Genomic DNA, 27,775 nt, shown 5'->3' with positions numbered 1-27,775 from the left:
TATAAAAATAATTTACAGGTTTCTAGGATTCAACAGTGCCAGTTCCTGTAGTAAGAAGCAGTTTCCCAGCCTGGCAGTCTTGTGGATTGCTTCTGCAATCTTTCTGCCTTTCTTTCCAACAGCTGGATGACCAAAACTCCACAGAATACTTCAACTAAAGTGTCACAAATGTCCTGCACATCTAATATCATAATCTCCCTGATCCCAAACTCAATGCTCTGATTAATGAAGGCAAGGCTACCACCAAATGCCTTCTTCATCACCTGTCAACACTTTAATGAAACAATGTGCCTGGGCAACCAAATCTCTTTGTTCTACAACAGTCCCCAGAGCCCTACTATTCACTAGCAAGTCTGCCCTGGTTTAACCTGCAATAGTGTCACACCTCACACCTCAGAGTTAAATTCTGTATGCAATTCCTTTGTCACTTTACCTGGATCCTGTTATGATCTCAGATGATATTATTTGCTGTCCACAATATCATAAGACCATAAGTTATAGGAGCAGAAATGGGCCATTCAACCCATTGAGTCTATCCCACCATTTAATCATGAGCTGATCCATTTTGCCACTCAACTCCACTCCCCGGTCTTCTCCCCTTAACCTTTGATGCCCCGGCTAATCAAGAACCTATCAATCTCTGCCTTAAATACATCCAATCACCTGTGGCAACAAATTCCACATATTTACCACACTCTGTCTGAAGACATTCCTCCACCCCTGTTCTAAGTAGAGCCCCTTCTATCATGAAGTTGTGCCCTCTCGTCCAAGACTTTCCCCCATGCAAAATGACCTTTCCACATCTACTCTGTCCATGCCTTACAACATTCAAAATGTTTCAATAAGAGTCCCCCATCAATCTTCTAAATTCCAATGAGTACAGGCCAAGAGCTGACAAATGATTCTCATGTGATAACCCTTCATTCCAGGAATCATCCATGTGAACCTCCTCTGACCCTCTCCAACATCAGCACATCCTTTCTTAAATGAGGAGCCCAAAACTGCTCACAATACTCCAAGTGAGGTCTCACCAGTGCTTCACATCTCTGCTCTTAAGATTCTATTTCTTTTGAAATGAATGCAAGCATTTCCCTCTTCACCATCGACTCAACTGAAGATTTTAACTTCAGGTTATCCTGCACGAGCACTCCCAGGTCCCTTTGCATCTGGGTATTTTCAATTTTTTGTACGATTAAAAAATAGCCTGCCCATTGATGTTATTTTTTACAAAAGTGCATGACTATACATGTTCTGACATTATATTTACTTCACCACTTCTCTGCCCATTCTCCTACCTTCGCATTATCTGCAAACTTACCCACAAAGCCATTCAATCCATAATCCAATCATGAATAAAAAGATCCGGCCCCAATTCCTGTGGAATACCACTACCATCCTACAGAATATGATCTCTGTATTGACTGTTTCCTGCCCATTAGCCAATGCTCTACCCATGCTCCTATATTTTATGTTATATGATGGGTATAAAGAATTCAAAGAATATCAATAGGTTTGTTATGGAAGATTTTCTCTATGGAAACTATGTTGACTTGGCCTCTATCGCAACCTCATACTTCACAATCAACTCCAACATTTTCCCAACCACTGACTTCAGGCTAACCGGTCCATAATTTCCTTTCTGCTGCTTTCCTCGTTTCTTGAATAGAGGAGTGACATTTCCCATTTTCCTGTCCTCCAGGATCATATCATATAATCTACTGATTCCTGAAAGATCATTACCAATGCCTCCACAATCTTTACTTCTACTTCTTTCAGAACACGAGGGTGCAATCCATCTGGACTCCCCACTCTCTACTACAGATTTGTTGATGTGTAGCAGAGGGTGGTCGCCCCAGTCCTCCTGATGTGCACCATCATCTCCTTTGTCTTGTCCACATTGTTACTCTCACACCATTTCACAAGATTTTACACCACCTCTCTATAGTTGGTGAAGATGAGGCCAACTACTCTTGTGTCATCTGCAAACTTGATGACACTGTAGGTGCTGGATCTGGCAATGCAGTCGTGTGTCAGTAGTGTGAACAGGAGTGGGCTGAGCACACAGCCCTGAGATGCACCAGTGTTCAGTTGATAGTGCTCGACATTTTGCTACTAACCCAGACAGACTGTGGACTTCCATTAGGAAGTCCAGGATCCAATTGCAAAAAGGGGTGTTGAATCCCAGCAAGGACAACTTCTCTGCCAGCCTCTTGGGAATTATCATATTAAATGTCAAGCTGAAGGCAAAGAACAGCAGCCTGGCTAATGAGGTGTCGTTCTCCAGGTGAGCCCAGACAGAGGCAATGTAGTGTTTGTGGTTCATTGTTCATTGAGAAATCTAATGGCAAAGGGGAAGAAGCTGTCCTGTCCTTGTACCAAAAACTATAAGTAAATAGGTTGTGAACTTCCAAAATAGTTCAAAAACACACACCCTTGTCAGTCATGAAACCAATAAGCTTTGAAGCCCCAAAGCAGTTACACCTTGCAGAATGCTCCAATACGTAAGCTTTTGATTACAACCAATATTTTGGGTTAAGATGTCATGACCTAACAATCCTGCTAATGAGCATACTAACTTTTCATTTCAAGACTGCTAATATGTCAAAAAAGTCACAGAGAAGGCTTAAAATGATTTAACATTACATAATGTTCTCTTAATATAAATTAAAGTGATTCCCATCGATGTGGTTCTACGACTTAGAAAGGCAAATGTTGTAGATAGTAAAATTCGACCTTCTTCAGTAAATGTAGTTGTTGTATTCCATCCATAAGCTCTACACATTCCAGTAAGTGATTTGCAAGGCTATTCTCTTCATCTGTTGCTATAGCTGGAGGAGGGCAAAAAAATAGTAGATTTTAGGCATTTAACGAATTCTTATTGGCAAAGTAGAAGACACATTATTCAAGACGATTTATTGCAGATATGCAACAAAATCAAGAGAAGTTTCCAAAAAAGAAATTCAAATTCAATTCAAATGCATGCATTAAACATCAAGGGTGGGTGGTTGGATCCTCTTACCAACGTGTAATCGTCATCTGCAACCCGGTTACATCAGGCCAATTCAGATGCGGGATCTTGCCATGCCTCAAACGGCATTTCAATGCAAATGCAAGTTTCGTGTTTAAGTCGAGCTTGGTTGCATTAGGTGAACAAAACGCAATCCAAATCCAATGAATGCATTTCAATATGCAGAAGTCTGTAGGCTGTCCACGTCGTGGTCAGCCCCCTCGCCTCTGAGGCAGAGACCTGGAACCCACCTGAGCTTACCTCTCAATCTTACAAGTGTCTGGTTATCCACCACGATCCGACCAACGTCGATGTTTTTCTTCTTCTTCTTCAGAACCATCCCTGCCCAGATCGGTTGGAACTGCTGGGGGAGCATCAACAAATCGTGCTCCTGGAACGACCTGGAGCAGAGCTGCGTTTCACGCCAGAGGCGTTAAATTCTACTCAAGTGGCAAAACCGTGGGAGGTGGCGCCAGTGTCTCTCCAACGGTTAAGGGCCAAAATCGGGGTTAACACACCAAAACACCCTTTCCCAGCGGCGAGCACAAGGGAGCAACCGCCATGTTGGGAACCGTTCACGTCAATTCCGTCATGACGCAGCACGCACCCACAGGATTCCCACCCCCATCTCCTCAGCGATTGGCGGACGGGGAGGCGCCTTTCCCCGCTCGATTGGTGGAAGCCAACGCCAATCCCGGAAGGCTGAGCCCGCACGGTTTCTGCCCCGAGGGGCGCGAGGGAGCGTGCTGCCGGCCGCGGAGTGAGCGAGGGCAGTGGGGCGTGCGTGCTTGGCATGTCCCTCTCGTCCGTCCGGGCCGCAATTCTAACGGGGAAAGATGGACCATTCGATCAGGTAGACTGTGTGCCGATGGGCAGAGGCGGAGGATGCTTGCATTTTGACCAGGAGAGTCGCCCTGTAATACTTTCTTGCTGAAGTGATGTCATTCCAGTGGAAAAGACCCGTCTGAAGCTGAATTTGGGAGTTCCCACAAATCCAGTGGACACGGGTGCAATTGCATGAGTTGGCTCAAGGAACTGTGTTCGACCAATTCATCAAATCCAGTGGACACGGGTGCAATTGCATGAGTTGGCTCAAGGAACTGTGTTCGACCAATTCATCAAATCCAGTGGACACGGGTGCAATTGCATCAGTTGGCTCAAGGAACTGTGTTCGACCAATTCAACAAATCCAGTGGACACGGGTGCAATTGCATCAGTTGGCTCAAGGAACTGTGTTCGACCAAGGACGTCCTGAAACCAACCCACCTTGGAGCCTGTCACCAAGAAAGAATGTCCACAGCCAACTGCTCAAGCGTTAGTATAAATGGACCTCGGTTGCATTTTCGCTTGCAGATGAAATTAAACACCGTTTGTGTCAAAGAGATCTGTGCAGTCTTATTTCTTCGGAAGATTCTTGAACTGTGAACGGATTATTTGAAACTAGAACTGATGTTTTTCCAAATCATTTGTCCTCTGCGGATTTCATGCGTTTGGAGGATGGAACTGCAGTGAAAGTAAATTTCTGACTGAAGTCTTCTACTTTGGCACCGTTACGGCAAAATAAATCTCAGCACTGAAAATCAATGCAGCTCCAGAGATGGGAGCGACCACAAAAAAACCGATCCCGTTTTGGTGAACTTTACAATCGCGTGTTGCTTTTTGGGGGGGGGGGGTCAATTATTATTTTATTCCTGGTCGATCCAACTTTGGGGATCTTGAAAGGAATATTTAAGCAACAATAATCGAATCCAACTGTATCCTCGAGGTGTTGTAGCAACATAGCAGCTAGAGTTAAGTCATGAACTAGCAGTTGTTATTATGTTGCAACCCGAGTAAAAATATCCTTTGACAAATGTGTCATTTTGAGTGTCCAGTATTTCTTTCATTCAACCCTTTTTTTTCTCTTTCAGGTATTACTTGACTGAATTGAATATCTTATTACGAGTTGTAAATTTGGTGGGTGCTGTTCGACTGCGCTCAGCGCAGTGCCAACCGATTTGGTCGTTATGAAGTTGTGGAAGATTTGCGGCCAAATTTCTTAGCACGTTTCCAGTATTGCGACCGTTTTTGCTCATCCAAGGTACTTCCCTTGCTTGCAAGGCTCTTTGGGACGTTGTGAAAGAAATATACTATTTTTCATGCTGAGTTTTATGCAGTGGCTGTCCCTTCATCATTATCTTGCATAACCTGTTTAGAAAATGTGAATTTTTAATTTGAATATATTAATCAGAATGTAAAAGTCTCCATGGAACTGCTGGATTGTGGTAAGGACCTAAATTCACCTAGTCAGCCCTAAATGTGAGAATGACCCCACACAAATTTGCTTGGTTCTTGACTGCACTTTGAAATGGCTCAGCCGACCATGTTTGCACTTATCAGTCTAAACTTCACATCTGCTCTATGCTTCCATTTGTTGTCAGTTCGCATATCTGTCAAAACGTTGCTTCATGTTACTATGGTTTCTGTATCCATCACTTCCCCTGGCAGTACTTATTAGGCCCCAACCACTGAGTATTTGGGGGCAGCAGTGGAGTGGGGGGGGGGGGGGGGGGGGGGGTGGGGACATGAAAAATCTCCTTTAAACTTTCCCACTCTTCCTTAAAAATTATGCATTCTAGTAATTCAAATTTCCATCTTGAGGAGGGGAAGGGAAGATGGACTATTAATCCTGTCAGTGCCTCATAATTTTATAAACTTCTATTAGGTCCCCTGCCCGCCCCCCCCCCCCCCCAGCCTCAAACACTCCAGAGAAAACAATCCAACCTCTATTTACAGCTAATAACCTATAATTCAGGAAACACCCTTTCTTCACCCTTTCCAAAGTCTCCACATCCTTCCTGTAATACATCAACCAGAACTGCACAAAAAATTTCAAATTTGGGCCAACCAAAATTGTTACAACTGTAATATGACTTTCCAACGCATATACTCAATACCCTGACTGGTCAACACAAACTTACTGTACGTCTTTTATAACAACCCTATCTACCTGCATTACCACTTTAATGGAGCTATGGACATGCACTCTAAGAAATTCTATATATCAATATTCATAAGATTCCTGGTATATTCTGCTCATGCATTGGCCCTCACATTTGTCCAGATTGAACACCATCTGCCACTTCTGTGCCAAAATTTCTAAGAGATCTATGCACAATATTTTTGACAACCTTTCTCACTATTCACAACTCTTGTCAAGTCTGATCCTTGCAGAACATTTCTCCAGTCAAAATAAAACTTGTTGAGCTGTTGTGTGTATTGTATGACCAAGCCAATTTTTAATCTAATCTACCAAGTCCCATATATGTTAATATTTTGCAAAAAAACATTTTTAATTCTTGAGACGTGTTTGAAAATTATATTGTTTTATTTGATTATTCAAAATGCAGTGTATACTTAAAAGAATAATAGAATTTAATCCTTTTTGCATGGCGTGAATTTTTAAATGATCAGTGTGTGGCGGCTCACCACAAGGCAGGCGATCTGGCCCCGCTTGTAAGCCACGTGGTGGGGCAGCAGGCCAAAAGTGGTGCCATCGGGGGTTTTCCTTCCTTCCAGCTCAGGGCTCAGAAACCTGCTCTTGGGGACCACGTGACGCCCGGGTGACGTCAGCGCCCTCCAGCGCGGTTCTCAGCCAGGTCCAGGCTGGGAGTATAAGTGCAGCCCAGCAGCCTGCATTAAACCAGTCTGCTCACTGATCTCAACCCATCTGGTTGTGTGTGTTATTGCAGAAGCAGTATAGCCGCCGCTACAATTGGTGACCCCGACTGGTTCAAACGTCATGAGCAAGCCTAGGATCAGCGCTACAGCCGTGAAACTGCCTGAATTCTGGGTTCAGGAGCCAGAGACCTGGCTCGGCCACGCGGAGGCCCAGTTTCACCTCCACCAGATTTCGTCTGACGTGACCAAATTCTACCATGTGATCACTGTCCTGGACCAGGCCACCGCCAGACGCATGCTGCACCTTGTTCAGTACCCACCCGCGAGGACAAGTTCGAGACTATCAAGCGAGTGCTTACTGGGTCCCTCGGACTATCCAGATACCAGCGTGCTGCTCAGGTGCCTCACCTCGACGCCCTGGGGGACAGATCCTGATGGAACTGATGGACGAGATGCTTGTGCTCATGGGTGAGCACACCAACTGCCCATTTTTCGAGCGCATCTTTCTCAAACATATGCCTGGGAACATCCGCCCTCTGCTGGTTCAGGAGAGCTTCACTGACCCAAGGAAGGTCACCCAGAAGGACCAAGAGCTATGGCTCACATGATTTTCAGAAGGCTCAGTGGTCCAGCAGGTCACGAGGCACGGGCACAATCACCCCAAGATTGAAGAGACTGCCATCCGTGCGGTACCGGATGTAAACACTGTCTTCATTGTAAAGACCACTGTTTGTTCATAACCCATATTCAGGCTTGATTCTTTTTGGACCCATCATACCCATTGTGAATGCAACACTGACTGCACTAAGATTAAGAGGGAAGAAGTCCAAGTACGATTGCAAAAAATTAATTTTCAATGGCATGTTACACTTCATGGTTTTGTATACTTGAAGTATGTTAAAAGTGTGACCTGAAATCACAAAAATAGGTTATATCTAAATAAAAGGGCGTGATATCCTGTTTTACAGCACCAGCGATAGGGACTAATGTTCAAATCCCACACTGTCTGTAAGGAGTTTGTACCTTCTCCCCGTGTCTGCATGGGTTTTCCCTGGTGCTCCAGTTTCCTCCCACCATCCAAAACATACCAGGGGTGCAATTGAGCGGCATGAACTTGAGGGCCAAAATGGCCTGTTACCATGTTGTATGTGTAAATTTAAATAGAAAAGTTTTAAGATGATTTTTGTGATAAGCTACCCAAAATCCATAAAATACACCCAAAAATGTTGAAGAAGCAAAATCTTTGTTGCCAATTGTTATTTGAATACAATCGCAATCCGATTGCTAGAGCTTTGTTATTGAGCACCTTTTTAATTTTTTTCAGTATCATTAGAGTAGAAGCTACATTTAGAACTTTATACATGAAGATTTGGAAACAATAACATTGTTCTTTGAAAGTGGTTTCTCTTGTGGATAGAGTAGTAAAGAAGGCTTTTGGTATGCTGGCCTTTATAAATCAAAGCATAGAATATAGGACCTGGGAGGGGTTTTTATGACTGTTCAAGGCATTGATGAGGCCAAATTTGGAATACTGTGTGCAGTTCTGGTCCCCAAATTATAGAAAGGATATCAATAAGGTAGAGAGGGTACAGAGAAGATTTACTAAAATGTTGCCTGGATTGCAGTATCTAGAATACAAAGAAAGATTGAGTAGACTGGGTCTTTATTCATTGGAGCGTAGAAGGTTGAGGGGGGATTTGATAGAGGTATTTAAAATCATGAGGGGGATTGATAGAGTAGATGTGAAAAGGCTCTTCGCCTTGAGGGTAGGTGAGACTGGAACAAGGGGTCATGAGTTAAGGGTTGGGGGAAAAAGTTTAGAAGTAACATGAAAGGGAGCTTCTTCACTCAGTGGTGGCTGAGTAGAATGACCTTCCAGAAGAGTTGGTTTCAGCAAAATTAATATTGACCTTTAAGAAAAGGTTAGAAAAGTGCATGGATGTGAGGGGATTGGAGGGTTATGGGCAGGGATCAGGTAAGTGGGACTAGAGGAGACCACTTAAATCTGAGCAGACTTGAGGGGCCGGGATGGCCTCTGTACTGTAATTGTTATATGGTTATATATGGTAAAGCTTTTTCGTTCAAGGCAAAATTGCACCATTACACAACTTCCTTGTTTACAATGTCTGTATACTGAAAAAGCTTATTGTATATTTTTTTAAAACAAAAATATTCAAAGTATTTGAAAATACACAACCAATTGCATGGCTCATCGTGAGTTGGCTCTTAATATGGGTGACCTTGGCCATCTTTTTAATAGATTGTGCACTTTGTTTAAGAAGCACGCTGAGAGTGGATAAATGATATTGATCGCTCAGACAAAACTCAGTGCTATTCCGTTGTATAGAATGTAGCCTTGCACAGTGCTTTTCCCATTTAACATTTTATCTTGTACTGTAGTTCTGTGAGTTCTTGTACTGTAGTTCTCAAAGTACTCTGCACTTTTGTTCATTGTAAAACTTTTTTTTAATTCTTGCAATACCTGTTGGACTCTGTAGAGATTGACTTGCCGAGATTGCACGTAAAACAAATCTTTTCATTGACGCATGATAGAGATAACAATAATTCAATGCAGTTTTGCTGTTCTTAAAAGGCTAGGCTGAAAAAAAAACTGAAATTGATCACAATGTTGCCCTTAATCCATTGCTGATCCAAGATGCAATAAATAGTCCTTTCTCTGAGTTTTTGAATTGTTTATTTATCTCTACAATTTGTGCTTAGTTCTTATTCCTCTTTCACTATTGTTTCTAGAACATTGGATATCAACGCCTCTAGCTGCTAACAAGATTGAAGCTGAACATGGCTGAATGTTCTGAGATGGCTGGAGATACAAATTGGAAAGAGCGATGTATGACTCTTGAGGCACAAATGTTGAAATTTCGTGTGCAGGCCAGCAAAATTCGAGAGCTACTTGCAGAGAAGGCAAGTAAATATAGACATTTACAATAGGAGTTTTCAGTGAGCTATGGGTGAGAAGGGAAAATGTGTGGCGTGGACTATTGAGTACTAGTCATGCTTCCATTTTTTTAATTAAAGGCTTGTTCTCTTGAGTCTCTATATTATGTATTCATCCAAAATGTGGAATGTGTCCATTTTTCTACTCTGTGCTGAATGAAACTGAGCTAACTCACAAATATTTCATTTCATCCATAAACTTTAGCAAAATAATTGCTTCTGTGGGTTTGCAATGTCTCCCTGCATGGATTAAACATTTTGGGAAGTCCAGTACAGATAGGATGTATATAACAAATGATAGTCCCTCTGCTTGTCCACATTCCTCAGTACAGTGTGAGGTTACCCAAAATTGGTGGATTGGTATTAAAGCAAGCAGATGGTATGTCTGGTTTCATAGGTTGGATCTTAAAATAGAAAAAAAAATGGCAAGTTTTGTTACATCTTTACAAAACACTGGTTAGATGGCTTTTGGGTTATTGTGTACATTTCTGGTTGCCACAAATGTAGAGGAGATGCACTAAGATGTTGCCTAGATTGAAGGACATCAATCCAAATTATATGGACTTCAGTAAGACCTTCGATAAGATTCTGCATGGAAGGATAGTTAGGAAGGTTTGGTCGTTGCATATTAATTTTGAGATGGTCAAATGGATTCAATAGTGGCTGGAAGGGAGATGCCAGAGAGTCGTAGTAGATAACTGTTTGCCAGCCTGGAGGCCGGTGACGAGTGGTGTTTCTCGGGGATCTGTATTGGGTCCTTTGCTGTTTGTCATATACATTAATGATCCAGATGATGGGGCGGTAAATTGGATTAGTAAATATGTGAGACTTTTTCCTACTGGGTATTTGCCGGTTCGTGAGAGACAATAAAAACCAGAGGGGACGTTAGAGAGAGACCAAGTTTCTCTTGATCTCGTTCGGTTAGTTGTCCAAATTCGGGAAATCATGGTCAATGAATTGAGGGTCTCCCCCCACCAAGGCCATTGCTCTGACATCCGTGGACCCCCGCAGACCCAACAATTGGTTACATTAAAAGTTCCTGCAATTCTAGTTGCAAGATCAACAAAAAGGTTATCTCCCCCAACTGCGTGACCGAAACTTTCATGGTTATTTGGATGGACTCGAACTAAGTCCGGTTGTCTTAAAGGGGCAGGCACTTTCGAGTGTGGAGTGGAACTTCTTATTGGAACAGTACGCTGGTGTATGCAAAACCAGAGTCCATCAGGGCATGGTGGGCCTGAGTCACCCTTCCAACCGTTAAGAGGGAAAGGAGTGGTATTAGGAATCTGTATATAATGACCCATATTATTTCCTTCTTTTTCCACACAAGGGGTATATGGATGTTGGGTGGTATTTTCTGCCCAGCATTTCTCAGGAACTGAGGTATGGGAAATAAAATTACCCTCCTTTCTTCCCCAAATGTGGTCCTGAAACAGGACCACTGTGTCTCTGCATTTCTTACATTTCACACCTGATAAAGACATAGGCAAACTAAGAAAAATCAAAGAACATAACAATAACATTGTGAATCAAGTCTTTCTGCGAAATCGCAAGGTAAGAGGTTTTTCTCCAGGAACATAAGTCCAATCTGAGTTCGTATCAGGGTCCTGAGGCGCCTCTACAGGTCCCTTAAATCTGGATGCGTGTGTCCACCCCTTCTCTCTTGTTCATGCTGCAGCCTCTGTAGTTAAGAGAACTTGGTATGGACCTTCCCACTGGGGCTGGAGTTTTTCAGTTTTCCAGGTCTTGATGAGAATCCAGTCTCCTGGTTCCACTTTGTGTAAAGAAAAGTCTAGAGGCGGTGTTTGTGCCAATAATCCTCTCTTTCGTAAATCTGTAAGAGAGCATGACAGTGCCTGTAAATAGTTCCTAACAAATATATCCCCTTCCCCCAAGGTGGGACACCCCTCAACTGTACTCCAGAAGGGAAGCCCAAACATCATTTCATAAGGGGACAACCCTACATCTTTTCGTGGGGCAGTACGAATTCTCAATAAAGCCAGGGGCAGACACTTTATCCAAGGCATTTTAGTTTCCACCATTAATTTTGTCAATTGCATTTTTAGGGTTCCATTCATACGTTCAACCCTCCCTGAGCTTTGTGGATGCCAAGGGGTATGCAATTTCCAAGAGACCTGTAATGCATTACAAATCAATTGCTGGATTTTTGAACAAAAATGTGGACTCCTGTCTGAGTCTATAGAATCCATTATACCATATCTGGGGATTATCTGTTCTAGGAGGAGGCGAGCTACTGTAGAGGCTGTAGCATTTACTGTTGGGAAGGCTTCCACCCATCGAGTAAAGTGATCTATTACCACCAACAGATACTTCCATCTTTGGACTTGAGGTAACTCTGTGAAGTCGATCTGGATACTTTGAAAAGGGCGTATGGCTAATGGTTGACCTCCCATGGTCCCTGTCCTCATTATCTTCTTATTAATTTTTGTGCATAGGTGACAGTTCTGCACCTCCTGTTGGGCCAAGGTGTAGATTCCCTTACACACATATTCTCGAAGCACTGTGTCACATAAGGCTTGGGTGCCCCAGTGGCTCTGATGATGCAGGTGTTTTAAAATATTGCGAGTTATTTCTTTATTTAGAACCATTCTTCCATCTGGTGTCTTCCATGTTCCATCAGGCAGCTGGCTTGCGCCCAGCTGAGCCATGTCCTTTTCTTCCTTAGCAGTGAAAATGGGAGCCTTCTTTATGCCTTGTCTTATTGGGATTAAGGTCAGCAAACGGACTTCTTGTTGCATGGCTGCCCTTTTAGCTTCTTCATCAGCCAGTCTGTTTCCAATTGCTGTCGGGGTATCTCCCCTCTGATGGCCTGGTATATAGCCAAACAGGTTCGGAGATTCAGTGAACCGTTGGGGCAATACAGTCCACCGAAGCTGTCTCCGTCTACCTGTCCATGGATTTTCCTATTCAAACGCGAACATATCTCTACTTTCCTCTTCTAATGGACACGTCCAGAAGGCATCCTTCAAGTCGATAACACTAAACCACTCATGGTCTGGGGGAATCCGACTCATAATAGTATAGGGATTAGGCACCACTGGGTGGCGGGTCTGAACAATAGCATTCAAACTTCTTAGATCCTGAACTAGGCGATAGGATCCATCTGACTTTTTCACTGGGAGTATAGGGGTGTTATAAGGTGACATGCATTCTTCTAATAGTCCGTCTCGTATTAGAGTCTCAATTACCGGCTGTAGCCCTTTTCTCCCTTCCAAAGAAATAGGATACTGACGTTTCCTTACCGGCTGATGACCTGGTATTAATGTGACATGTAAAGGTGGGATGTCCAGACCTCCTCGATTTCCCTCCTTATACCAGACTCTCTCGTCAATCTGCCGTTCATCCTCTTCCTTTAGAGCACAGAGGTGGACTCGCACTTCTCCGTCCACAGGGAGAGCACCCAAACCTAGGAGAGCCTGTAAGTCCCTTCCTAGGAGGTTAAATCCAGCCGACGGTAACAACAAGAGGTCTTGTACCCCTTCTCTTTCTTCCAGTTTCACTGTTACTTGGGGAATTATTGATACCATTCTGGGAGCCCCTTCTATCCCAGAAATTGTCAAATTACTTTTTACAGGTTCAGTCCCGATTGGCACAGTTATTACACTACTTCATTCCGCTCCTGTGTCCACCATAAACACCACCTCTTCTCCCTTGGGACCAATTTTTAGTTTTACCAGGGGTTCCCTCTTATACTTGGTCCCTAACATTTGGAACCCCTGACCCCCCTAATCTTCTTCCATAAGTTCGAGGGCACGCAATTCCCTCTTGTATCGGGGGCATTCCCTCTTAAAGTGTCCTTCCTCATTGCAGTAATAGCACTTAACGATCCTCCGGGGTCTTCCCTCTCTTGGATATCTTGGATTGTTTAGAGGAAGGTTTTGTTTTCTTTCCCCTCTGGATTCGGCATTCATCTGTCGGATAGTCTGTACCATAACCTTTGTCGCCCTCTTTTGATCTTCTTCTTCTCTCTGCACATATACTTTTTGCGCCTTTTTAACAGGTCGCTTAGGGGTTTTTCGCTCCAGTCCTCCTCCTTTTCTAGTTTCTTTCTAATGTCCTGCCATGATTTGGAAACAAATTCAATTCAAATAAGCTGTTCACCCATTGGTGTACTAGGGTCCACGCCCGCATACTGTTGGACATTCTTTCTCACCCTCTCCAAGAAATCAGTAGGGGACTCGTCTTTCCCCTGGTGGTTCCCAAATGCCTTGGTGAAATTGTGACCCTTTGGCACAGCCTCCCGTATCCCTTTAATTGTCCACTCTCTATATTGTCTCATAGTTGCCAATCCCTCGGGTGTTCGTTTGTCCCACCTGGATTCATTTAAGGGATATTTTTGTTCATGGGGTCTGGGGTCCCCAGGTTGTTCATATTCCCACATGAGGAGGGCAGCCCGTCGAATCATCTGCCTCTCCTGGGGTGAGAATAATGTTCCCATTATTGCCTGCATCTCTTCTCACGTATATGTGATTGGTCCCAGGAATTGGTCGAGCTGTTCGGCCAGTCCTATAGGATCTTCAAATAACTTTTTCATTTCTTTCTTAAATCCCCGCACCTCTGTACTAGTTAGGGGAACATTCACATATCCCGTTCCCCCTCCCGGTCCTCCCATAGGAACTTCCCTCAGGGGATTTAGGCTTATTGAAAACTTTGATGGTCCTGGACCAGTCTGGGATCTTGTCCAGGGTCGGTTTACCGGTGGAAGTTTAGGGTCCGACTCCCTTAATTCATTCTTTTTTTCCCGGCCCCTTTCGGGGCAATCAGATTCATCACCTTTCCCCTCCGGTAATGAGCTTTCCTCGGGCGCAGTAGGCACCAGGGGAATATAAGGAGGGGGAAGGTTGTCCAGAGGTTCCCACTTCTTTTCTCCCGCCTCCCTCAATTTAAAACATTTTGTTAAGGATCCTGGCCAGGGAACCCAACAAAATGCATATGCTGACTCTTCTTGATTCACCTTTGGTCTTGAATTTACATATATGTTTAATGCTTGTCTAACCCAATCCTCATCAGATCCAAATTTCGGCCACCAGACCGAGGAACCTTTAATAGGTTGTTTCGACCAAAGGAGACAATATTGAACCATCTTTTTCTTGTTTTTGTCTCGATATCTTTTACTATCCCAATTTTCAAACATTCTCCCCAAAGGGCTGTCAAGGGGAACTCCCAGGAATTGTCCTGAATTTTCGGACGAGCCCTTAGATTTTGATCCTCCCATTTTCCCACCTAGATCCGTTTATCGTTGCTGAGGACCCTCTCGTTCTGGACCCTACTCCCTTCTTCTCAGACGCCTCGTCGGAGGTACTGTCCCTCCTTCGGTTACCGCTGAGGTTTCCCTGGGGTCGACCCCTCTCTTCTCGGCACTTCGTCGGAGGTGCTGTCCCTCCTTCGGTTACCGCCGAGGTTTCCCTGGGGTATATCCTAGAGTCCCACGACAGGGTCCTCACGCCACGACAAAAGCTCTATACCTGATCTATTATGTTAGGTTTTTTTTATCCAAACAGGTGTATCCCGTTACACCTGTTACCCAATCCCCACACCACAATCATAAGTCGTCACTTACCGGTGTCTTCTCGGGAATTGAACCGTCACCCTTCTCCTCTCCGTCTTGTCGTGTCACCTTGTCCGGATACCACTCGCTCAAGCCGCCCGAAGCGACGAGCAAGGGACTAGGAGCCGCTGAACTCAGCGGGGTGCACCACCTCCGATGTCCCTCTTCTCGCCTCCCCTCACGGCCGGAGTGTAGATCCCGGACGAGCCCCCATTTGTCAGAAATAAAACTTCTCACACATGAGTCTCTTTAAAACTGATGACACGACAAGCTTTATTTACAAGTCTGCAGAGTTGGACTCAACTGGCTTCTCACCAGTTAAGCCCCGATACATACAGTGCATTGATTTTTATACCCTTATTGTTTGCCCTTCCCCTTCTTATTAATACTGTTTTAATTGGTTAGTATTGCAAAAGCATCCTAAGTACAACTGCATTTTTAATTATCACGTTCGTTACGTACGCTGCGAACTCTACATACACTAAATTCTGTTTCTCACCCTTCTTATCAATCTTTTGTCTCCTGCATGTCTCTCACTATGACCATGAAAAGATATGTTTAAAAAAACATATCCAGCTGAACCTTTTGTCCTTGGCTGCTAGTAAGCTCCCTGTCCGTTCTGGCTTCCCTTTTTATGATTAATCATCACATTTTAACTTAAGACATTTTAACCTAAATTCTCTATATATAACAGATGATACTAAAATAGGTGGAATTGTGGATAATAGAGAAGGTTTTCAATGATTGCAGAGGGATTTGGATCTGCTTAGAGGAGTGGGCTGAAAGATGGCAGATGAAGTTTAATGCTGAGAAGTGTGAAGTGCTTCATTTTGGAAGGAATAATCAAAACAGGACGTGTAGTAAATGGGAGGACATTGAACAATACAGTGGAGCAGAAAGATCTAGGAATAACGGTTCATCATTCCCTGAAGGTAGAATCTCATGTGGATAGGGTGGTGAAGAAGGCTTTTAGTATGCTGGCCTTTATAAATTAAAGCATAGAAATCAGGAGTTGAGAAGTGATAATGAGACTGTTCAAGGCATTGGTGAGGCCAAATTTAGAGTACTGTGTGCAGTTCTGGACACCGAATTATAGGAAGAATATCAACAAGGTAGAGAGAGTGTAGAGAAGATTTACGAAAATGTTACCTGGGTTTCAGAATCTAGATTACAAAGAAAGATTGAGCAGATTAGGTCTTTATTCTTTGGAGCATAGAAGGTTGAGAGGGGATTTGATAGAGGTATTTAAGATTATGAAGGGGGGGTAGATAGAGTTGATGTGGATAGGCTTTTTCCCTTAAGGGTAGGAGAGATTGAAACAAGAGGTCATGAGTTAAGAGTTAAGGGGGAAAAGTTTAGAAGTAACATGAGGGGGAACTTCTTTACTCGGAGAGTGGTGGCTGTATGGAATGAGCTTCCGGGAGTAGTGGCGGTAGGGTCAATTTTTTCATTTAAGGAAAAATTGGATAGGTATATGAATGGGAGGGGAATGGAGGGTTATGGGCAAAGTGCAGCGAGGTAGGACTAGAAGGGTCAAAATGGCCTGTTTCCGTGCTGTAATTGTTATATGGTTATATAATTGCTTTCCCTGCAGTGACGGAGACCAAGTGGTGAACTAATAGATTTATATAAAATTATAAGCAGTACAGATAGACTAGATAAACAATTTTTCCCCATCGTAGGAAAATCAAAAAGAAAAGGGTTTTGGTTTAAGGTGAGAGGAAGGAGTTTTAAAGGGCATTTGGGGGCAAAATTTGAATACCGAGAGTGTTGATATCTGTAAGTTACTGCCAGAAGAGATGGTGCAATTAGATGCAATCACTAAATATCAACAGGCAGGCAATCTGCCCAGATACTCTGAATTCCTCCCACATGCCACAGTTGTGAGAATGTTAGGTTAATTGACTTTAAGATTGCTTCTAGTGCACAGGTGTATAGTAGAATCTCCGGGATGTTGATGGAATGGAGGGAGATTAGTATAAATGACTGGTTGGTGCAGACTTGGGGTCCTGCTTCTATACTGTGATTTGAAGTTTTCGTAACCCATTCCTCATTCTTTAACAATGGGTGTGCTATTATGGGAATTGACTGCGATGGGTTGAGTTGTGTTGCACCAGTTAACAATTGAGACAAAAATGTTGTATATTGGATAGACAAATATTCCGGGTATTATTTTTCCATTTCCCATACAAATTTACAACAATGTGGCATATTGTAAACACATTTGCTGGAGAATTATTTTCAAATAAACAATACTACTTGGGTTTGTAAAGTTCAGATTTTATGGAAATGTGGCATGAAAAATTACCCCCCCCCCCACTATAAATCAGATGGGTATAATAGTAAAACTACTTTTATGAAAAATCATAGGACAGAAAAGCTAACCTTAAATTTTCAGAAATGGTTTAGGTTTAATTAAAATAATTCAGAAATTTAGTGGTGGGGGGGAGGAAACAGGTGCTAACATTCTAAAAACAAATATAAAATGCTGGAAGCATGCAAACTTCAAATTTATTGTCAAAGTACATCCATTACATCACATACAACCCTGAGATACTTTTTCTTTGCAAGCTAGGCAGAATTTATACTTATCTTTGGCTTGGCTTCACGGACGAAGATTTATGGAGGGGGTAAAAAGTCCACGTCAGCTGCAGGCTCGTTTGTGGCTGACCAGTCCGATGCGGGACAGGCAGACATGGTTGCAGTGGCTGCAGGGGAAAATTGGTTGGTTGGGGTTGGGTGTTGGGTTTTTCCTCCTTTGCCTTTTGTCAGTGAGGTGGGCTCTGCGGTCTTCTTCAAAGGAGGTTGCTGCCCGCCAAATTGTGAGGCGCCAAGATGCACGATTTGAGGCGATATCAGCCCACTGGCGGTGGTCAATGTGGCAGGCACCAAGAGATTTCTTTAGGCAGTCCTTGTACCTTTTCTTTGGTGCACCTCTGTCACGGTGGCCAGTGGAGAGCTCGCCATATAACACGATCTTGGGAAGGCGATGGTCCTCCATTCTGGAGACGTGACCCACCCAGCGCAGCTGGATCTTCAGCAGCGTGGACTCGATGCTGTCGACCTCTGCCATCTCGAGTACTTCGACGTTAGGGATGAAAGCGCTCCAATGGATGTTGAGGATGGAGCGGAGACAACGCTGGTGGAAGCGTTCTAGGAGCCGTAGGTGATGCCGGTAGAGGACCCATGATTCGGAGCCGAACAGGAGTGTGGGTATGACAACGGCTCTGTATATGCTTATCTTTGTGAGGTTTTTCAGTTGGGTGTTTTTCCAGACTCTTTTGTGTAATCTTCCAAAGGCGCTATTTGCCTTGGCGAGTCTGTTGTCTATCTCATTGTCGATCCTTGCATCTGATGAAATGGTGCAGCCGAGATAGGTAAACTGGTTGACCGTTTTGAGTTTTGTGTGCCCGATGGAGATGTGGGGGGGCTGGTAGTCATGGTGGGGAGCTGGCTGATGGAGGACCTCAGTTTTCTTCAGGCTGACTTCCAGGCCAAACATTTTGGCAGTTTCCGCAAAGCAGGACGTCAAGCGCTGAAGAGCTGGCTCTGAATGGCCAACTAAAGCGGCATCGTCTGCAAAGAGTAGTTCACGGACAAGTTTCTCTTGTGTCTTGGTGTGAGCTTGCAGGCGCCTCAAATTGAAGAGACTGCCATCCGTGCGGTACCGGATGTAAACAGCGTCTTCATTGTTGGGATCTTTCATGGCTATAAACTATACAATTAAAAAAAGATGTGTACATATATGAGAAATATGAACAAACTGTGTAAATAGAGTAAAAAAAATATATTCAGTCATAAATAGTGTGCAGAGTAATGATTCTCAAAAGAGTCTCATAGTGGAGAGGTGGTAACTGTTTCTGAACTTGGTTGTACAAGCCTTGTGGAACCTACACCTCTTTCCTGTTGGTAGCAGTGAGAAAAGGGGATGTCCTGGGTATTGTGGATCCTTGGTAATTGCTGCTGCTCTCTGACAGCAATGTTCAATATTGATTTTTCTCTATGGTGGGGACAGTTTTGCTGTGATGTGCTGGACTGTGTCCATTAACTTTTGCATGGCTTTCTGCTCAGAGGTATTGGTGTCCCCTACCAGGCTGTGGTGCAGCTGATCACCACACTTTTCTCTACACATCTGAAGAAGTTTGCCATGGTTTCTGATGTCATACCAAATCTCTGCAAACTCCTGGCATGTCAGAGTCACTGGCATGTTTTCTTCACGATGAAATTAGTATGTTGGATTCAGGAAAGGACCTCCAAGATGGTAACTCTCAGGAATTTAAATTTACTCTGATTTCCCCCACTGATCACTGGATCGTACACCTCTGGTTTTCCCTTCCTGAAGTCAACAATTAGATTTTTGGTTTTGGTGACATCGAGTGCAAGGCTGTTGTTGGTGCACCATTCAGTCAGGTTTTCATTCTCCCTTCTGCATGCTGTTTCATTGCAGTATCGTCAGCAAATTTGCAAATGGTGTTGGTGTCATACTGAGCCAACGTTGTAGGTGTAAAGTGAGTAGAGCAGGAGGCTAAGAATGCAGCCCTGTGGTGCTCCAGTGCAGATTGAGATTGTGGTGATGTTCTTACCAATTTCAGTGATTGGAGCCTGTAAGACAATCAGCATCTCTGGAATTGTGGAAATAGACTGAAATTGGTGAAAGAGATCTGGTATGGATCTGCATGTACTTGTAGACTTTTGTTTTATGTTTGATATCATCTCCTTTTTAATGGAGAGCATATATGATATTAAAAATATCTCAAGATGAGTGAACATTGTAAATCCAAATTGAAAAATAAACTTTGAGAAGCAACAGCTTTTCTAACACTTGCCAGTTATCTCCTTGAGTACTTTCTGAACAATTATTCTGTCATTGAAGCCTGGAAATTAGGTCCAGGCTCTGTGTGCATTAATGCAGCCTTGAGGTTACTAATGTCCCACAAGTGGGCATTGAGCTATTTAAAATGATTGCAATAGGTACCTTTATCTTGAAAAAAAACCCCACAATATTACAGTCTTGAAGTGAAAGGGTAATCATGATGTTTGGTGGAAAACTTTGAATTTTCTTCAGTTCACATGTATGTTTTTGTGTGGGGAAGGCTTGAAAGGCCCCGTGGCCCACACCTGCTCCTATTTTCTTGTGTTCTTGTTCATCCTGTTTGATGAATTGCTATTAGATAGACAATGTGTCAGAATGGTGATTGATGGGTATTGATGTTTGTTTCCAAGTTCACCAAGGTAAGGAAACATGTTTTTTTGTCATTGTATTCCCCTAGGAGAGAAGGTTTTTCTTAACATCTACTCTCTCTTGAGTGTTTCTGTTGGAAATTGAAGAAATGTGGCTATTAGGTAAAGGGGCAATGTGCCATTTGTGATGCAGAATTATGGCAGAATAACCTACCTCCCTTGTTATCCAGGCAAATGTCAACCTTTGGAGGTAGTGAATATCTGACAATAGGCATGTAACTATACTTCAAGAAGAATTGGGGCTTTGTGGAGTAAGAAGATCTACACTTTTTTTCAATAATTTGGTTGAACAATTTTTTAAAAGAAGCTGTTTATTGTTTTGAATTTAAAAATATATAAATGATTAGTAGACAAGATCTGTAGTTGTTCTGAGATCCCTAATAGAACAGAAATTGCTGAGTTAAGACAAGGAAATGTCACTTTGGTTAGCAACTACAGATACTAAGGGATTTGTATCCCATCAAAATTGTTTTAAATTCAACTGAACGAAAGTCCTGGAAAAAGGCTGGAGGGCAACATCTTCGTTTTTATTTAAATTATTTTTTATAGAGTTTAATAGATAAAACCCTTAATACGTGGTCTTCTAATTAATAACCAAAATCCAATCATATCATATGCATATCACCCAAAATTTGTAAATCAAGTGTTACCATAATTATTAACAACCTATCCCATTGAAAACATCAAATTCTGTGATTATATTGAGTTAATGGTTAATCCATTATTCAACATAGCCAAAATTAATCTTGAATAGAAATTAGATAGAATATAATTAAGATCCCTTTTTTTTAAAAAAAAAAGGGATTTTTGTACTTCTCCAGTATTTTCATCTTATTCTGTGATATGATCATTATTAATGATCCACAGTTAAACCCATCTGCATCTTTGCTTTTTGATGGTGTGCACTAATGTTGGCTTGCAACAACAGCCACCACTTGTAACAGAAGATCTCATAGTATTGCGGGATGGCTAGTGGAACAACGGGCATAAAGGCAGCAGGGAAATGCAAGGAACTTGAAACAGAGAAAGTTTGCAGTTGATAGAAAGATTGGAGTTGTTGTGGATAGAGAGAAAGACTTTCAAAGCTTGCAGAAGGATCTGGACCAGCTGGAAAAATGAGTTGAAAAATGGAAGATGGAATTTAATGCAGACAAGTGTGAAATGTTGTACTTTGGAAGAGCAAACCAATGTAGCCATACACAGAAAGCGGAAGGGCTCTGAGGAATCTGATAGGACAGAGGGATCGAGGAATACAAATACATGATTCCATGAAAGTATGGTCACAGGTAGGTAGGGTTATAAATAGAGTATTGAGTATAGGAGTTGGATAAGACATTGTGAGGCCAGATTTGGAGTATTCTGTGCAGTTTTGGTCACCTAGCTCTATCTCCCCCTGAAGACTAACAGTCAAGCAAAGATAAGCAGCCTCATCGACTGTCTGGGGGACATAAAGTTCTGGATGGCTCAAAACTTCCTGCAGCTAAACTAAGGCAAATCAGAGATCATCCTATTTGCCCCCCCCCCCCCCTATTCCACCAAAATTATCGCCAATACCCTTGGCAACTTAGCCACCCTAATTAAACCACATGTCAAATCACTTGGTGTGATATTTGATTCCAACTTTGAGTTTGACAAACAAGTCAATGCAGTAGTAAAAGCTAGCTTTTTACAGTTCTGCACTGTTGCGAAAATTATATCATTACTGTCCATATAACCATTTACGGAGCGGAAACAGGCCATGTTGGCCTTTCAAGTCCGCACTGGTTCACTGATTTTGTGCGCCCTCTTCAGGCATTGGTCCCGGTAGATCTTCATTCAATAACGATGGGCGAATTCAATGCAGGTACCAAGGACTTTACTGTAGCTCATCATCACTTATATAGAGGGTGAATGACAGGGCAGAGAATTTTTAAAAATAACTTTCAACAATCAAAAAAGATGGGGGAAAATACAATCACAACCGGCATTTGTGAACAACACATCGACACCACATTCTAGACTTGATCAATTTAAATTTAGAAGATTACCTTCCACTTTTGCTCCTTTAAAATAGGAAGAATGTGTTCATACATGACTTTGTCTGGTTTTAGATAATGAACAAGCCAAGAAAAGGGACCATATAACCCCTATTCTCGCCTCCCTTCACTGGTTGCCAATATGGCACAGGATAGATTATAAAGTTCACCAGTTTGTTTACAAAGCCATCAGTGGACTAGCACCCTCCTATATTACCAATCTCCTAACTCCCTATTCCACTCTGTGACCCCTCACATCGGCCAATTTAGGGTGCTAGGTTGTTCCGCACTCAAATCGCAGACTCGGGAGATCGCACCTTTGCGATACCAGCCCCCAAACTGTGGAACAACATTCCTCCCGCCATCAAATCAGCCCCTTCCTTTAACCCTTTTAAATCCAGGTTGAAGATGTACTTTACTCACAAGAGCTTTGAAATGATTATTAATTGTGACCATGTTGAATGTACAGTTCTAAACCTCTGTGACCTGTTTTATACTGTGCTTTAAATAGCTGCTTAAGTTAAGATGTAATTTATGATCTGTACAGCACTTGAGTCAACATGAGTTGTTTTAAATGTGCTATATCAATTAAATTAAACTAAACTAAACCTAACTACAGGAAAGATACCAATACCAATGGAAGAGTGCAGAAAAGATTTACTGGGAAGTTGTCTGGACTTCAGGAACAGAGTTACAGGGAAAGGTTAAACAGGTTAGAACTTTATTTCCTGGAGCATAGAAAAATGAGGGGAGATTTGATTGAGGTATTTAAAATTATGAGGGGTAGAGATATAGTAAATATAGGAAGGCTTTTTCCACTTAAGGTAGGTGAGATACAAACCTGAGGACATGGGTTAAGGGTGAAAGGGGAAATGTTTATGGGGAAGATTGGAGAGAGTTTCTTCACACAGAGTGGAAGGAGTGTGGAACTAGCTGCCAGCTGAAATGGTGAATATGGGCTAAATTTTAATATTTAAGAAGAATTTGGGCAAGTAGATGGCGGGACTAGGCAGAATAATAATTTAGCACAGTTTAGAGGGGCTGAAGGGACCTGTTTCTGTGCTCTAATGTTTTATGGTCTAAAGAATATGCACTTAATTAGGACTTTAATGGTTTAAAAATTGAGGTACTGGATTAAGGAAATTAAGGAAAAGTTAGCATTTAAATCCATTTAGATTGATTTAAAAGTAATGCAACAAATGCTTCTTGTTAACATGGCTTGTGGGCTGGTTGAAGATACACCAGTGATAATCCTTTCTAATCACGTAACTGGATTCTACCATTTATTGGAAGATGCTGAAGATAAATAAAGCTGAAGTTGTGTTGACACAGTCTCCTACATCTAAATTATTTTGGCCCATGTTTAATGGAAAACACTGACTAATTAGGATGTGCCTGGGAACAAGAATAACCAAACCTACAGTGAAGTCATCTGTTGTGTGAATTTTCGTCCTGCTGCAATCCCATTGCAAATGGTGGTTGTTCCTTGATAAGGCTGGTCATTGATAGCGAAATCCGTACCTGTAGGGAGATAAATTATTTAACTTGGAGCTCTACTTCAGTTTGGTTTTCAAATGTGACAATCATTAGGGAAATATGAGGATTTTCCCCTTTAACTTTTCTTTTCTCTCTCCCCCTCCCCTCCCCCTTCATGACCTTCCTAATGGTCTTTACCTCAACATGTCTCTCCACTTCTCACACATTTTTCCACTCCCCCAACTTCTTTCATCTTTTTAAAAAAATCTTGTTTTTTTTAAATGTTCACTGACCATTTCAACTGATGGATGATATCTGACACATTGAATTTCTCCAGTATTTTTTTTGTTTGCTCAAATTCCAACATCAGCAGTCTTTGTGTTTCTCCACGTGAGAATTACTTGGTTTTGCAAACCATCATACAGCTGTAGTTCTCGGGTTGTGGGGGTGGGGTGGTGAAGGAGAGAGAAACTGTTGCATATAAAGCTTTATCTTGAGGAGAGATTATAGGGAGTTAGGAAGGAAGCTGAGAAGAAGGACCTGAAGGGTAGTAATCTCTGGATTACAGTGAGGGTAAGAATAGGAAGTTGTGGCAAAGATCTGACCTGTACAAAAAAGGACTAGCTGCACCTGAACTGGTGGGCAGGTTTACTAGAGCTGTTGGGGATAGTTTAAACTAGTTTAGCAGAAGATGAAAAGTTTGTTGCAGTCGGCTGTGGGTTTATGAGGAAAGGCAGTCAGGGGAGGAAGCATAAATGTAGCCAGTTGGAGAGTTTAAATTGTCTATTTCAATAGAAGGAGTTTTAGGAATAAAGGAGATGAGTTTAGAAGTATGTGAAATTAAGATGTGGCCATTACAGAGATTTGGGGTGGAAGAACAGGATTGGTTGATGCAGGTACTGGGCTTTGGGTGTTTTAAAAGAAAAAGGGTGGGATATAAAGGTGGGGTGGTTGTGGGGGAGTGGGTAGCATTACGGATCAGGGATAGTATCAGGACTATAGAAAGGGAGGATGCTGAAGAGGTGTTGCCTACTGAGTCGGTGTGGGTAGAGTCAGAAATCGGGAAGGGAGCAATCACTATACTGCTAAGAGTCTATAGGCCCCCAAATAGCTCTCAGGACACTGAAGAACAGACAAGTAGGCAGAATATGGATTGGTGCAGAAATTACAGGGTTGTTATTATGGGAGACTTCAACTTCCCAAATATTGACTGATGCCTCCTGACTGCGAGGGTTAGATGAGACAGAATTTGACAGGTGTGTGGTGTTCAAGAAAGATTCCTGACAGAGTATGTGGACCACCTGATGAGAAGAGAGGCCATACTACTGGATCTAGTACTGGGTAATGAATTTGATCAGTTGACAGACCTCTTAATGGGGAAGCATTTCGGTGATGGTGACCACAACTATCTGAGCTTTAGCATAGTTCTGGACAAGGCTAAAACAGACAAAATGGGAAAGTGTTTAATTGGGGAAGGGCTAATTATGAGGCAGGAACTAGGGAGAGTAAATTGGGAACAGATGTTCACGGGAGAAAACAGAGAAGTAATGTGGAGGATGTTTTGTTACCACTTGTGTGGGGTTTTGGATAGGTTTATCCCATTGAAACAGTGAAAATATGGTGGGAAAAGGGAACCAGATTTGACTGGCAAGGCAGCTAGTTAAGAGGAAGAATAATGCATACATTTGATATAGGAAGCAAGAAATAGGAAGGGGTCATGAGAATTGTATGCTAGCCAGGAAGGAACTTGAGAAAGAACTTGGGAGAACTCGAAGGGGACACGAGAAGGCCTTGGCAAGTAAAATTAAGGAGAACCCCAAGGCGCTCTATGCAAACTGAAGAACAGAAGGATGATAAGAGTGAAGGTTGGGCTGTTTAAGAATAAAGGAGTCAACATGTGCCTGAAGACAGAGGAGGTTAAGGAGGTCCTAAATGAATACTTTGCTTCAGTATTCACCAGAGAAAAGAACATGCTTATATACTGGACCATGTTGAGATTAGTTAAAAGGAAGTGCTGGATCTTCTTAAAAACACAAAGACTGCTAAGTCCCAGGACTGGATGAGATCTACCCCAGGTTGCTGTGGAATGGAGGGAAAAGTGTTAGCTATGATCTTTGCATTCTCCTTGGCTATAGGGAAGGTGCCAGAAGATTTAAGAATGGCAAACATGGTCCCCTTGTTTGAAAAAGTGAGTCTTGTGTCACTGGTGGGCAAATTATTGAAAAAGGATTCTTAAGGACAGGAATTATGAGAATTTGGAGAAGTACAGACTTCTTGGGGGTAGTCAGCATGGGAAGTATGGGGAAGGTTGTGCTTCATGAACATAATTGAGTTATTTGAGGAGGTTTTAAAATAAATTGAAGATGTGGTAGATGTGGCTTGTATGTATTTTATTAAGGCATTTGACAAAGTCTTCCATGAGAGACTCATTCAGAAAGTCATGAGACATGGGATTCATGGAACCTTGGCTATGTGGATTCAGAATTGGCTTGCCTGTAAATAAAAAGTGCAGAGTAGTAGTGGCCGTTCTGCCTGGAGGTCAGTGACTAGTGGAATTCTGCAAGAATCTATCTGTTCTGAGATCCCTGCTCTTTGTGACTTTTATAAATGACCTGGATGAAGAAGTGGAAGAATAGGTCAGTAAGTATGCGGATGATGGAAAATTTGGAAGAGTTGTGGGTAGGTCATAAATGGATACAGACAGAATGCAGAGTTGGGTTCAAAAGTGGCAGATGGAGCTCAATCTGGATAAGTGTGAGTTGATGCATTTTGGAAGGCTCAACCTGAAGGCTGAAGGTTAATGATCAGATACTGTGGAAGAACAGAGGGACCTTGGGGGTCAAAATCCATTCATCTCTCAAGATTGGCACATAGATTGATAGGATAGTTAAGAGTGCCAATGGGATGCTGAGCTTAATTAGTCAAGGGATTGAGTTTGAGTTGAGCGGTCATGTTACAACTCTACCAATATCTGATGTGACCACACTTAGAATATTGTGTTCATTTCTGGTCCCCTCATTGTAGGAAGAATCTGGAAGCTATGGAAAGCGCACAGAGATTTACCTGAATTAGGGAAAAAAAGGCAAGGTTAGCAGAGCTTGGACTTTTCTCTCTGGAGCACAGAAGGATGAGAGGTGACTTAATAGAGGCCTAGAAGATTCTAAAAGGCATAGATAAGGTCGACAGCCAGTGCCTTTTTCCCCAGCAGGAGTAGCAAATGCCAGAGGACATCTGTACAAAGTGAAGTGAGGAAAGTTTAGGGGAGACATCAGGGGTAATTTTTTATTTATTTACAGAGTTGTAGGTGCCTGGAATGACTTGCTAGGGGTGCTGGTAGAGGCTGAAACATTAGGGGCATTTAAGAGACTCTTAGGCAAGCTCATGGATTAAAGTAAAATAGAGGGTTACGAGGTTGGAAGGGTTTAGTTTCTTTTTGATAGGGAATCTATAGGTCAACACAACGTCAAGGGCCTACACTGAGCTGTAGAGTTTTATGTTTGATGTTCTATGTTGTGATGCACCAATAAGAAATGCATTCCATAATGATATTTTAACCTGTAAAATGATTGTATCATTATTTCGTGATACAAATTCTTGTAAAACATTCAGCACATTAACTGAGAAATTTGGGAAATCTGAAAGCTAGTGTGGTGCACTGTCGGTCAGAAGCAAACACACAAAACCAAAAGACTGTACAACAGGCTCTATTCGACATAAACTTCCACAGAGCCAGCTGTGAGGAGAGCTGCTGCAAACTGAGTGTGTCTTTGAGGGGCCAGCTCAGGCTTATATCCTGGAGGGTGATTGACACTCGACTGGGTGGGGCTTGGTCTATACAGGTTGGCTGATTGA

The 27,775-nt window shown here is 42.5% G+C and overlaps 2 protein-coding genes across 9 annotated transcripts in view; one reads left to right on the top strand and one right to left on the bottom strand.

Moving 5' to 3' along the window:
• Positions 1–3,580, bottom strand: part of thada (THADA armadillo repeat containing) — a 466,325-nt gene extending 462,745 nt beyond the window's left edge. For all 8 annotated transcript variants that reach the window (XR_011355652.1, XM_069931122.1, XM_069931123.1 and 5 more), the window contains exons 1-2: positions 3,269–3,580; positions 2,734–2,828 (exon numbers count right to left, since the gene is read on the bottom strand). Coding sequence is in view for 7 of the 8 variants with exons in the window: in XM_069931122.1 (XP_069787223.1) it covers positions 2,734–2,828; positions 3,269–3,383 (210 nt within the window). In the remaining variant the exon portion in view is untranslated. The remainder of the gene's footprint in view (positions 1–2,733; positions 2,829–3,268) is intronic.
• Positions 3,581–3,728: 148 nt separating this feature from the next.
• Positions 3,729–27,775, top strand: part of plekhh2 (pleckstrin homology domain containing, family H (with MyTH4 domain) member 2) — a 130,955-nt gene continuing 106,908 nt past the window's right edge. Inside the window, exons 1-3 of the mRNA XM_069931117.1 lie at positions 3,729–4,521; positions 4,918–5,087; positions 9,419–9,589. Coding sequence (XP_069787218.1) covers positions 9,467–9,589 — 123 coding nt within the window. The 5' untranslated portion in view covers positions 3,729–4,521; positions 4,918–5,087; positions 9,419–9,466. The remainder of the gene's footprint in view (positions 4,522–4,917; positions 5,088–9,418; positions 9,590–27,775) is intronic.

Source organism: Narcine bancroftii, chromosome 4 (assembly GCF_036971445.1).
Source record: "Narcine bancroftii isolate sNarBan1 chromosome 4, sNarBan1.hap1, whole genome shotgun sequence".
Lineage (NCBI taxonomy): Eukaryota > Metazoa > Chordata > Chondrichthyes > Torpediniformes > Narcinidae > Narcine > Narcine bancroftii.
The sequence above is the reverse complement of the archived record's forward strand: the minus strand, read 5'-3'. Positions and strand labels throughout refer to the sequence as shown.